The sequence below is a fragment of the Triturus cristatus genome, chromosome 9, assembly GCF_964204655.1.
Source record: "Triturus cristatus chromosome 9, aTriCri1.1, whole genome shotgun sequence".
Taxonomy (NCBI): domain Eukaryota; kingdom Metazoa; phylum Chordata; class Amphibia; order Caudata; family Salamandridae; genus Triturus; species Triturus cristatus.
This window is the reverse complement of record NC_140592.1, coordinates 1022875477-1022887973: the sequence shown is the minus strand read 5'-3', so window position 1 is coordinate 1022887973 and position 12497 is coordinate 1022875477. Positions and strand designations below refer to the sequence as shown.

Sequence of the window (12497 nt, the reverse complement as noted above, 5' to 3'; positions counted from 1 at the left end):
CCCAGAAACCCGCTGTGTGTTCCCTTTAGATGTGTCTCCTGCAGAAGGATGACATCCCCGGCCCCTCTGTCTCTGTTTCTGTAATCTCATAGTACCTACATTCCTACTGTTTTGCCAAATAACTATGTAAGAACCCCAATTCACCCCCCCCTCACCCAAACTTGCCTCCTCAAGCCTCTCCCTGTCCCTCCAGCCCCTCCCCTCTCAGGTCTACCGGCCTTAACTAGGCTCTCTGCGGGCCAGGCTCTCGGGCTGCTGATGTCTAAAACTAGCTAAGAGGCGGGGAAACTCTACACAGGAGCAAACAGTTCAAAAAGTCCAACCTAAAGTAAAAAGGTGAAAACTGAAAGGAAAGGGGTGGGGGAGAGGCAAAACAAGAAGGGGGCAGGAGGGGGGGGGGGAGGGGGGAGTACAAGGTAAAGGAACAAAGGAAGTTCAAATACACCAGAGGAAACTGAACACGTGCGGTGGCGTGCGAGTTCCTCTGGCAGCTTACTGTCCGTGGGACTCTCCAGGCCTGATACTGCTCATCATTCTTCTTCGCCAGCTTGCTGGGTCCGAGTGTCCGTGTTGTTCTCAGTGCCTGCCTCTCCCTGATTTTCAAGGAGATAGATGTTTTGCAACAAGGGGTGATCCTCCTCTGAGTCTGTTGTAATGTCCTGATCGGTGCAGTCCGTCGATCGCTGCGGAGCCGCTTCTTTCGTCTGCGATTTCACGCTGGGTCTATCCATGCGGTGTGTGCTTTCAGAGTCCGAGGCCCGTGGTGTTGACCCTGCCACTCTCCTGCTCCGATACGGCGTTGCCCTAAGTTGGGCACTTGGGACAGTGGCGCCGGGCTCCCCGCTGCTCGTACCAGAGGGCGCTCCTCTAACGAGTGCCAGGCCTCTTCTGGAGTGTTGAAAAACAGTGTCTATCTTGATAAATCACCTTGAGTTTAGCGGGCAAGAGGAGCATGTACGTGATTTGCATCTGCCGTAGTTTATCTTTCACGGAATCAAAAGTTTTGCGTTGCTTCTGTGCCTCTCGGGAATAGTCCGGAAACACCATGATCTTAGTATTGTTCATCCGGATTTCCCCCTTTTGCCTGATTTCTCGGAGGATGAGATCTGTCTTAATAATTAAGAAACCTCGCGAACAGCGGACGTGGTGGGACACCCAATGGAGGTTGAGTCCCCGGAATTCTATGTGCTCTCTCGATTATAATGCATGGCGAAAAGCGCGCATCGGGGAGTGAGTCCAGCAGCCATTTACGCAGGTAGGCACCTGCGTCTGACCCCTCAATGGCTTCTGGAAAGCCGAGAAAGCAGAGATTGTTTCTTTGTGCTTGATTTTCAGCATAATCGACCATCCATAGCACATCCTTCATGGCCGCTGTTAAAGTTGTGACCTCTCTGTCACCGCTCATACGCTCTCTCGGAGCGTATGAGCGGTGTCTTCAACCTCCGATATGCGGTGCTCTCCATGCCACTGGAATCAAGCTATCCTGGCTAAAGAGGGGTGAAAGACCCGAAACCGGTCCTAGGATGCTTGTTTCCAGTCCAGGGAGGACCTGACCTGGCAGGTCGGGCTGGACTGTTCCCATTGGGCACAGGGTCAAGACTGATTTGCATATGGCTGGGTCCAAACTGGAATGGCATGGTGAGCAAAAAAATGATGGATTTAGGCCCAGATCTCTGTACTGTGGTGAATGTATGACATTGTTCTGCATTCTGTCCATCGATAGTTCTTTTTGCAGTGCTTTAGGCCCAGATCTCTGTACTGTGGTGAATGTATGACATTGTTCTGCATTCTGTCCATCGATAGTTCTTTTTGCAGTGCTCAGCTTGTGTAACTTTCTCGGAAATATTCCGCAGGTCATGGCGGAGCAGGTTAACGTCTATTTTAATTTCGTCAATTTTACCTTCCAGCACCTCTCTGGAAGACTGAATTGCCTGAAGGATAACTTTATTATCCGGTGCGTCCGTGGAGGCTGAGGCAGGGGGGTCCGTCACGGACAGTGGTTTAGCAAATTTGTCCATCTTCCCCTGTCTCTGTGGTTTTGGGTCTTTGTCCCGCATCATCTGCGACTGCCACCCGTGCGGGCAGCAAGGGTAAAGATGCCTGGAGAATCGCGGGGTCACCAGTATACGTGAGCTGTGTGCTCTCAGCGGGTCCCCCCCCCCCCCGTGTGGCCACTTCAGCAGCGGATTTCCTCAAGAGTTGTCCCTCCAGGGGGATGTCATGGGTCTCACCTATGCCCTTGGCGGTGGGAGAGCCCAACTGTCGATGGACCGCTTGGACAGAGGTCGTCCACACTGTAGTCTTCAACAGTAAGGCGGAGTCCCCATTCCCATCCACTAAATCACTTGTAGCTCCCGCGCCTTCTCACAGGGTTTTTGTGGGTCACACAGAGGGGGGGTGGGCGGGGGTCTTGGCCCAGGTGATGCGTCGTCTGTTTTAACCCGGGTGTCCCCCACAGTCCCAGGCGTTTCAAGACTCTGCCCCCGTCCTTAGGGGGGGGTCTCCCTGCCGCGTTTTGTCCCGTGATGGCCACTTCAGGAGCTCCCTCATGCCACACTGCCAGTCTCTCGGTGCCACACCATGCGAGTCCCCAGGTGCAGGTTTCACGCCACAGCCCCGATTACTGAGCAGTCGGGGGGTGCGCTAATGTCGGCGCGACATGCCTCTAGGCCCTTCTCAGTCGCGCTCTCCGACCCCCCCCCTCTCCCCTCCCCCCCCAACTGGCTCACCTCACCGCCATAGCCAATTGGTGCCCCCGAAATGGTTGTAGCTTTGTCCCCGTCTCGACGGGCTGTTCAGCGCCTCGCTCTCCCTCACTGGCAGCCCCAGGGCGCAGCACAGATCCAGGCCCTCTTTCTCACCTGCGCCTGCCCCGGTATGACCAAGCTCACTGTCTTCTGTGGGCTCCCCGAGTGATGAGTTTGTGCCGGTCGACCACTCCGCAGGCAGTCAAACAGTGTAGGACCCCCCGGCACCTCCAAGTCCCCTTCATCAGTCTTCTCGGCCGGATTCCGAAGTTCCCCCAGGCTATGGCCTCAGTACGGGCCTCCGGGCCACAGGTGACAGACACCGGTCACGATCCCGCCGGTTATCTTGCCTCTCTGGTCGGCAGGAACACCGGCGCCGATGTCTCTCTGCCGGGTCTGCACAACTCACCGGCCCCCTGTGCGTCACTTCTCAGTCCACTGCCGGGATCAGCTTCGCGACCCTTCACTGTGCCACACCAGTCACCGACGTGTTCAAAGGACGGAGGAGGGGGGCGAGAAGGAGGGGGGCCGACAGGGCACCACCGATGCCCGCTCCTCACCACTCCCACCCACCCTGGCCCAAGATCAGCCCGCAGCCCCTCAGTGACGCCTCCTTCACTTCTCGGAGCTCAGGCCTCTGCCATCTTGTCCGCGGCCGGGTCTCCGGTCCTCGCCACTTTTCTTGCCGATATGTGCCAGTTATTGTCAGAACAAGCCGGTCTGGGCACGGGTGCTATCTTCCTGCACTCAACCCGTACTTTTCCAAAACAGGATCACAATGGTGAGCGAAGGATTTTAACAGGATCAGTTATGGGCCATCGGAGCTCCGGTCGGACACGTCTAGTCGGCCATTCCGCTGGCCACGCCCCAAATGACATTTTTTATGAGCACCAAAGCTGCATACCACAATTTCCCATTGATGCCATTCTGCAACCTTCAGAGTAGAAAACCAGAAAAGTTCTCAGTGAGACCACACTTAAGTCCTCCTTTCTGCCTGCTTCCATTTAGTAGTGTTAAATGTTAATTCCTCAAGGACATTCTGAAATGGGTCTTGTGTAAGGTCAGAATCAGAGGCACTGTGCAGGAGATGGTGTGCGATTATTGTATAGGTACTGTCGTCATTAAGACTTCTTTCATTTTACCCCCAAATAAATATTTGTTAACCAGTTAACTCGGCATAACATGTGGACATGAATAAATGTGTTCTTTGGCTTGTGAGTGGCGAACGTCACTGCTTTGCTGCCAATTGGGTTACTCGTAGCAAGGGCATGGCCAAGAGTTGCACATTGGCTTACATTTGGATAAAAGCAGGAATCCGGAGTAAATAGATGGGATTAAGCAGTGCTGCGGCCTTTAATGATTTTATTAAATTAGTTGGTTATGCCGCACTTCATAAGGGGCCCACGATGTACTAAGATAATGCTGAAGCTACACATCTTTTGCACCAGTATTGTTACATTTACGAACAAAGGCCTCGTCTTAAAAAGAAAAAAATTCATACGTTTTGTAGCATTTCCAAGCTCTATACAAGCAAGGAAAGAGGCAACGTAGATGGTCTCGTGGAGGAGGTCTGGTTGGTGGGGGGGGGGGGGGGAGGAGAAACAGACTCGAGGGCAACGGAGCGAGATTACGCAGTGACGGGATGGGTGGGGGATTGAGATAATGCCGGGTTTTTAAAAGCGGACGGCCAAACGGAATGCTGCTAGCAAAGTAGAGCGAGTGGGGTAGGGAAGCCTGTGAAAGGGGGCGCCAGTGTTATTGAAAGTGGGCGCCCATGTTGTTTATTTAAAAACACATAAAATAATATAAAGCGTGGTCGTGCTGCTTAAAAAAACACACAAACAGTTCCAGCTGAAGCAGCGCATGTCCTGCCTGCAGTAAGAGAAACTCAGTAAAGAAAACAGCACTTCCAGACGAAATAACACGTACTGTGTAACAACCGAAGTAAAGGGCCAGTCGCCATGGGAGGTTAAAAATGAAGACAAGGCGGTACTAAGGAGGGACTAACAACCCTATTTGCGAATCAGAAGCCAGCATTTACGAAGAACAATGACACAAGCCAATGACCAATATAGGTGGAGAGTAGGCGGGGCTTTAAGTGCATAATCCAATACAGCATGCCTCGCAGAGAAGCGCATGCGCGCTGCCTCTAGGCTCGACCCAAAAACCTTTTATACTAATTTTTGGTCACATTGCAAATGCAATTTCTCATTAATATTAATTAGAGACAGAGATTCTATTTAGAAAATCCAGCTGAATGGTTGCAAGAGCAAGTTTGGCAGTCTACATGGGAAAGCTGCGCTCCATCCCTACATTTGCCTCACGGAATGCAAGCATAGCAGCCCCTATCCCTTTAAAATCGCTGCTATAATTGTTAGTCAGATTTGTTGAAAATCTATGTATAGGAGTGACATTCATGAGCCACTTGGCTGATTTGTAGCATAAGGTTTCTAGTGGAAGAGGTGTAACGCAGCGGTCAGGGCGACTGACTCTGGTACCCGGGAACTCACGGTTCGATTCCCGGTGCTGGCGGCAGATGAGCCCAGCACCATGTGACTCTGGGCAATAGCTTGCTTTAATCTTCCCGACGACCCCCAGCGCCTTGACACCTTCGGGTAATTGTTCGCGCTTTACAAATACTGGACATTTACAAATACTGGACATTGGCCATTGCATTTGCACTTTGTGTATAGATAACCTAGCTACTTGATGCTAATTAGTGAATGGAGAAGCACATCAGTTACTTGCATTTTTCTGTGACTGCCGTTTGAAATCTGTATTTGCAATTGGTGCCATCCCGCCTCTGTAGCTAACATGGGTAAAGTCTTTGCATTTGTGATCCCCTTGGTTGATTTGCAGATGTTATGAACTTGATTCTCCTGCCACATGATAAGCACATTTTTCCAGAGGCAGTTTAATATTCATCATGCAGATAGTCGTGGATGTGTCTGTATATTGATGTTAGGCTTGTCTTCGAGTGTTGGGCATATTTTGAGTCATCAAATGGCGTCTATTGCTTTGGGGGCAGGGCCATTTTCTCCCATCTTTTTCACAGTTTCTGAAGCAGTTTGCCTTAAAGGATGCTGACTTTCACAAAGAGTAACTATTAGAGATGCTTAGTAGGCGCCTGACTCTCTTTGTGCTGTGTTTTACAGCTGTGTAAATATTTGTTGTTCTATTAGGGTCTCCCCTTCAAAATGGCCCAAACTGGAGATGCTAGGAAAAAGTAGAGGATCTGTAGCGATGTAGGGAATATAATTTTCAAAGATGACCGTGGTCCCCAAAAATATACATCTGTTTAATACTAAATATACACTTGCGGCCAGATTACAATGTTGGACGGACCGCCACTGACGGCGGCGTTCCGTCTGACATCTGGTGCTGTGGGCCGTATTATGATGTGGGTGGTCTGAGGCAGCAGGCAGAGTGACCGACCAAGGCTTCTGACGGGGTCAAGGAGCCGATCGGTCGGAAAGTAATACCCTATAATAGGGGCGGCCTTTCCCTGGCGGTCTGACCACCATAGAAAGGCTGCTGGAAAGGGACTTTGGGGGCCTCAAAAAGGGCCCACGTCCCCCCTGGACCTCCACTATGGGGCATGGGGGCACCTGTGGTGCCCCCAAAACATCCATGCACCCTGTGCCAGGCACCCCATGGTGCCTTTCACACGTTGCAGGGATGTTTCCAAACATGCCCTTTAGCATTGAGGCTTGTGCTGCAGCATTTTCTGGGCCGCAGCTCAAGCCTCAATGCAAAAAGCCATGTATAATAACGCCTTCATGCTTGTCCGACCTGCATCGTAATGAGGGCCTAAATGTCAAATGTAACCACTTTTTGTTTTTTTAACATAGTCATTAAGTTACCGTTCTCTCATTAAATATAAGTGATAAAGTGCTTGGTACACATACGTGATATATACTATGATTAAAAACTCATTCCAGTGCATATCATAAAGTGCCTGTCCATACAGCCAAAACAAATGCAATAAATTATTTCATTTGCAGGCCTTAAGGGTATATGCTATTTTTTAATCCCTTCTACAGATAAGAGATCCTCATTAGGGTAGTGTATAGAGAAAGCCCGAAAGAGATTGTCAAGTTGATAATTCCATGAATGGTGTAGCTCGTGGCCCTAAATAAGGAAAAGATTGAGACTCACTGGTCAATATTGAATTCGTGTGAATTGCTGAATACTCGCTGCTGCCATAGAAAAATACTTCAGGGTTACCATTTGACAAACCTCCCCTGCAGGTCCTTAATGGATAAAAAAATGAGTGGATACTCTGGACAGTAAACCGAGTAGCGAAAGTCACTGCAAGTGTCCAGTAGCCATAATGTATTCAACATAAATATATTTTTAGGCACCACTATCTTCTTTATAGGAGATACCAGACACAGTTAAATCGGAGAAAAAAAACCTCTTGTAAAGCAAATAAGTGTCTATGTAAAGGTTTAATTGGCTTCCCACTGTTTATCCATCAGTATTTATGTATGAGTAAAGTATTAACACAACCAATAATTATGGTTATAAAACAGCCTTGCTGCCAATCCTTTATTCCATTTCTCTCTCTTTGAAAGAGGAAAAAATTGAAGGATTTTTTTTTTTTTTGCAGCCTTAATTGGAGAAAGAATTAAATTATAACTTTCAGGCTAACAAAGGACAGCCATAATCTTGGCATTCGACACGATGACCGTAAGCTCCCCAGCTCATTTTATTGATCTAATGTGGATGGAGGACTTAACATTCTCGTCTGCTTCCATTCCTACGGCTCTTCTGGAGAAGAGCTTATTTGTTTCTAAATTAAATGACGATACCCATAATAGAGAACTGCAGTTATAGAGGAGTATGCTTTGATTCTCCATCATGGTATCTTCTTTAATAGCCTTAAACACTAAATACAGTAACAAATGAGTCCCTTCTTAAAGGCGTTAAGGAACCAAAAGTCAGGGAAGCAGGGGAGGCACCAGAATGGCAAAAACGCCTGAAATTCATGTATCCTGAAAATGCAGAAGAACATTAAAACCAGCCTTGTAATGAAGAACGAGGAAAAACACTTATTTGGACTTCTATTCTATCCTGCTCTTCATTTAATTACAGCAATGGTAGAACCCTTTTAAGGAAACTTATGGAAATCTCAACCTTCAGTATGGGGCAAATGTAACGTGTGCTATATTAAAGACTTTACCTTTATTTGACAAGTCAACTACAAATGTTGAACCCAAAGGCACATTATCCGCGTGCAGTCAATCTTTTGAAAAATCATTTATATCTCCTTAAGTATATGGTGATATTCCCCATAGTTATTCATAAAAATCCAAACGTTTTGGCCAATAAGTTCAAGTGGTACTACCTAAGGGTGCATTTATATTGGCAAATATTCATAAACGTTATACCAAAGGTTGAATGGCCATTTGTTTTCCTTTGGCCACCCTACACCTTGGAATATTTTACAGTTCTGCTTAAGGAAAGTGTCCAAGCGTCTGAGCTTCCCATGAAGATGTATAAAAAATGGGTTCTTTACCACACTTGTTCTTGCATCACTTATGTCATTTATTTTAAATAAGAGAGGCAAGAAACTTTAGTGAATATTGCATTTTCAAAGTGAATTTAACACCACATAATTTGCCTTATTTCTTAGGTGAGCTAATCGGCATAATCCACAAAGAAGGCCGGAGGATGACGGCAGCACAACCATCTGAGACCACAGTGGGCAACATGGTACGCAGGGTGTTGAAAATCATCCGCGAAGAATACGGCAGGTTAGATGTTAATCCATTCCCTGATGTCGCACTCTGACACCAAAAATGTACACACAAATATTGGCCAACTATATATTCATCGAGTATTGAATCTATCTTAGCAAAACTGGGGCAAAAATATACTATGAACAAGAAGGCAAATATTATCAAATTTTATATATGTATTATTCAAAGCATACGTTATAACTAATCTATCTTGCAAAAATAAAAAAAATTCTCATTAGGAAAACTACCATTAGCAATATATTTCTTTATAATGTCAATCATACGATCTCTCATACTCTTTCATCCATCCACAGCATACAACATAACGAAAGATTCTCATAACAAAACAGAACATTCAGTATTAATTGTGAATACCGATGAATTTTGTATGAAGCACCTAGACAATCCTTATATAATTTATCAAAGAAAGTTCCCTATATGTAATATTTTTCTCTTATATATTGTCTTTCTCAGATAGTGGCTACTATATAATATATTTTTTCTACGTGCATTTCGGCAGAAAGCCTTCTTCAGGAAGACACAGCTTGTAGAACCTTGGGCTGTTTCTGTGGACATAACAAATGCTGAGTTGATACCAGGCTGCGTCACCAGATCAGCAAAAACTATTGCTACATGACAGAAAGCCAGTACTCATCTACAAGGGTTCTCTACCACACAATTTAGGGAACACATAAAATATACACTGGACTTGTTTTTTTTTTGTTCTCCACCCTATATTACCTAGCTAGAACTGTCTTTTCCTATTTCTACAGACTCCGTGGTCGCAGTGAGGAGACGGATCAGCAGGAGTCACTGCACAAACTATTGACAGCTGGTGGGCCTAGTGAGGATTTTAACATCCCCTTCCCCCTGTTGAAGGCGAATGTAATTGAGGCCGTCAATGAGCTGCTAATAGAACTTGGTAAGAGAGAAAGTCAAATACTGGTGCTCAAATTGGCTGGTCTTCTCATATTATTTCAGCTTTCGTTGCACTATAATCTACTACCTGTATTTATTTCTTAGTGTATAGTCTGTTTTTGGATACTAACAAAGCTGCTGCCAATTGCCCTTAATTCTCGTGTTTTTGGAAATTATTTTTCTTTCAGGGACTTAGAATTCTAGTAGCCCATGAGTACACAATAGTAGTATGAAACGTCAAGACTTTTGGACCGTTGGAACACTCTTGATAAATTAATTTCAACCAAAACGAAGAAAATGCCCAAACGATTTACTTACCCACTTTATCACCAACCCCTAAATATCCAGCAGGAGGTTTCCTTCAAACCTCTTATGTAAAGCGTGTTTCAGATTTTATCTAGAAAATATTAAGGACCACCTTGTCAACAGTGGAGCTGTTTGCCCAGGCTTTTCTTCAGTCAAATAATCCACTTCCGAATCGATATTTCCTGTATCAACGCCTGCTGCCATTTACTCAGCAGACATTTGCCTGGTAATCCTAAGGCTCATAGCAGCAACAGTTTCTGTAGTGAGGAATGCAGAAATTTGCAGGACCGCTAAACACAGTGACCTAGGTTTTGACCACAGAGTTAACTCTTGAGGGTCTGGCTTGCTTGCATACCTTTTGTTTACGTGGTTCTCCTTTTATATTCCCAAATGTGCTTGTGATGTCCCACCACCGAGGTATTGGCGGTGTGGGAGGGGTTGTGTTGGGGCTAGCTTACTATTCTTTTCTGCTGTTTCATTATCTGAGAATATCATGCTGGAGAAGGAAAAGCTACTTATGATCTTGGTTTATATATTTGTTATTCTAAACATCCCACTCGCCTTCCCCTTGGCCAGGGAAAAGTTTGTTTTTCTATCTGAATAAATATTTTCTCCAAAAACAATCGGCTTTTTAGTAACCCTGTCGTTCATGAACCCATGTTATAACTCCTAGAATTATTAAAGTGGTAACATTGGTTTTCTCAAATGTAAAAGCCTAACCATGGGAGCGATTGCTTTATTTTTGCTTTTAAAATACATATTCGGGGTCATGTTTTTAGTTAGATGTACTGTATTATGAATGATTTAGTGTTATTGTATTGATTCAGAAATCAGGACAGGCAATGTTGCTTCCTAGTGGAATGTTTTATTTTTACAAACTGTTTTAAATAATAATATATGTATATTTGAAAATGTTTTCCCGTATCCTGCACAGCTGCAGTGATATTTGACTGTTTAAAAATATCGTCGGGAATCCCAGAAATACATATTTTCTCTTTATCAGTGACACTATCAAAGGGTGCCTTAGCATGAAAGTCTGTTTGTGGCGTAGGCAACAGCAATGCAGATGCCACTAGAATTGGATTCTGATATTGTGGCAGAGGCGATGGGGATACAGATGGAAGTTGAATCTACAGGGCTGGGTGAGATGGTTGCGGGGGTCATTATTAGTATCTAGCCATGGTGGAGGCTCAGGGGCTGCACAACCTAATACGTGAACATGCATTGCTCTCTTTAATGGTTCCTTGGTGCTGTGCTGTTAGCAGTGAACGTGCAGCTGCCATTGGAAGGTGGGTTGCTGCAGTGTTGGCAAAGGTGGCAATATTGTCTCAGACTCCATACATATCTTGTGAAAGTTAATTTATTTGTATTACCGACAGATATTGGGCACTTGCCAGTTGTGCATTGTAGTCAGGGTCCCACTGTGGTTGACCAACAAGGTGTAGCTATCTTGATGATAAACTTTAGATCCGTTTCTTGGTAAATCTCTATAACCATTGCTGTAAACAGCCTCTCCTTACAATAGTTTGTCATAGTTGCACCGGGGGATACATAATCGGTGGCGTTCACTACTACGGCTCTTATGAGTGGATACTGTGTGCAGTGTTAGATGTAGGCAGCCCAAATCCCCCCCCCCCCCCCCCCCCCCCCCTCCCGGGGCAAGGTGATTTGCTGGTAAAAGTACATATACATGTTGGACCCAAACAGAAATCTCAGTGATGGTAACTTAAAACCAAAAATTAGCAGGTGAGGAGCACACTGGAAATAAGAATGGGTGTGTATCCACCAGAAAGCCTTAGCTACTCTAAGCTTACAACTTAAGAAATACAAACAAATGAACTTAGGTAGGTCGATAACAAAGAATTAATTTTGTATCCAGGCATCAAGCCAGTCACATCTTTCCAGTTCATTACCCAAAAATGTTTCTTCATATTTTCAAATTTGTGCAAATATGAAAAAAAAAATTGGGAACAAACTGGACAGACGTAGTGGACTATATGCCTAGGTACACAATTAATACCTTGTTATCTACTTTAATGGGTTCATCTATTTGTATTTCTTAAACTGTAATCGTAGTTCGGATTAGGAACCCTACCTGGAGCTAATGGAATGATGAGGTGTGGTCCACATCCCCATACCTCCGATAAATGTATATCTTGTAAAAGCCAGAAGGAAACAGTTTAGTAATTTGTGTTTGTATGTTCCCCATATCTTGCATACAGACAATATGAATTGAAACCTGTGTCCTAGTCATAAATCACTCTAAACTTTATAAGGAGGTTTGCAGTTTTGTAAGTCAACTGAACAGGAGGTTGTGATTGTCACAGTTTAAATAAATGGGTAAACATTATGACGTGACTAAGATTTTAGGACTTGCAAAGTATGGCATCAGAAAGTGAATGTTTTACAAAAGCATTTGTTTAGATTGAACTCGAAGTGGGCATATTTCACTTTTAGAAATAATAATCTACTCTAGGGAAGGGTAGAAAAAAGATTTTTCTTATTTTATATATATATTTCTGGTATAGGATTGGTATTTGTATATATTGTGACATTAAAATATGTTTGATATTGTAAATGTACATATACCTTAAATTGAGGTGTTTTGGTCTTAATATAAAAGTATGTCTAGCTGAACAAGAGGTATGTAGAGTGTGATACTGAAGGTCAGGAGACCATAAGAGCAACCCCGTCAACAGAGTACAGTGTGTGAAGGCCTATTCTTACCTACCACCATTCATGGTGGTGAATGAGTCTTCACACGACTTCATATACAGCCCAT

The 12497-nt window shown here is 45.0% G+C and overlaps 1 protein-coding gene across 2 annotated transcripts in view; it reads left to right on the top strand.

Moving 5' to 3' along the window:
• The window catches only part of EIF2B2 (eukaryotic translation initiation factor 2B subunit beta), a 179540-nt gene that overhangs the window by 128387 nt on the left and 38656 nt on the right, over window positions 1-12497 (top strand). For both annotated transcript variants that reach the window (XM_085626736.1, XM_085626737.1), the window contains exons 2-3: window positions 8386-8506; window positions 9265-9413. In XM_085626736.1, coding sequence (XP_085482862.1) covers window positions 8424-8506; window positions 9265-9413 — 232 coding nt within the window. In that variant the 5' untranslated portion in view covers window positions 8386-8423. The remainder of the gene's footprint in view (window positions 1-8385; window positions 8507-9264; window positions 9414-12497) is intronic.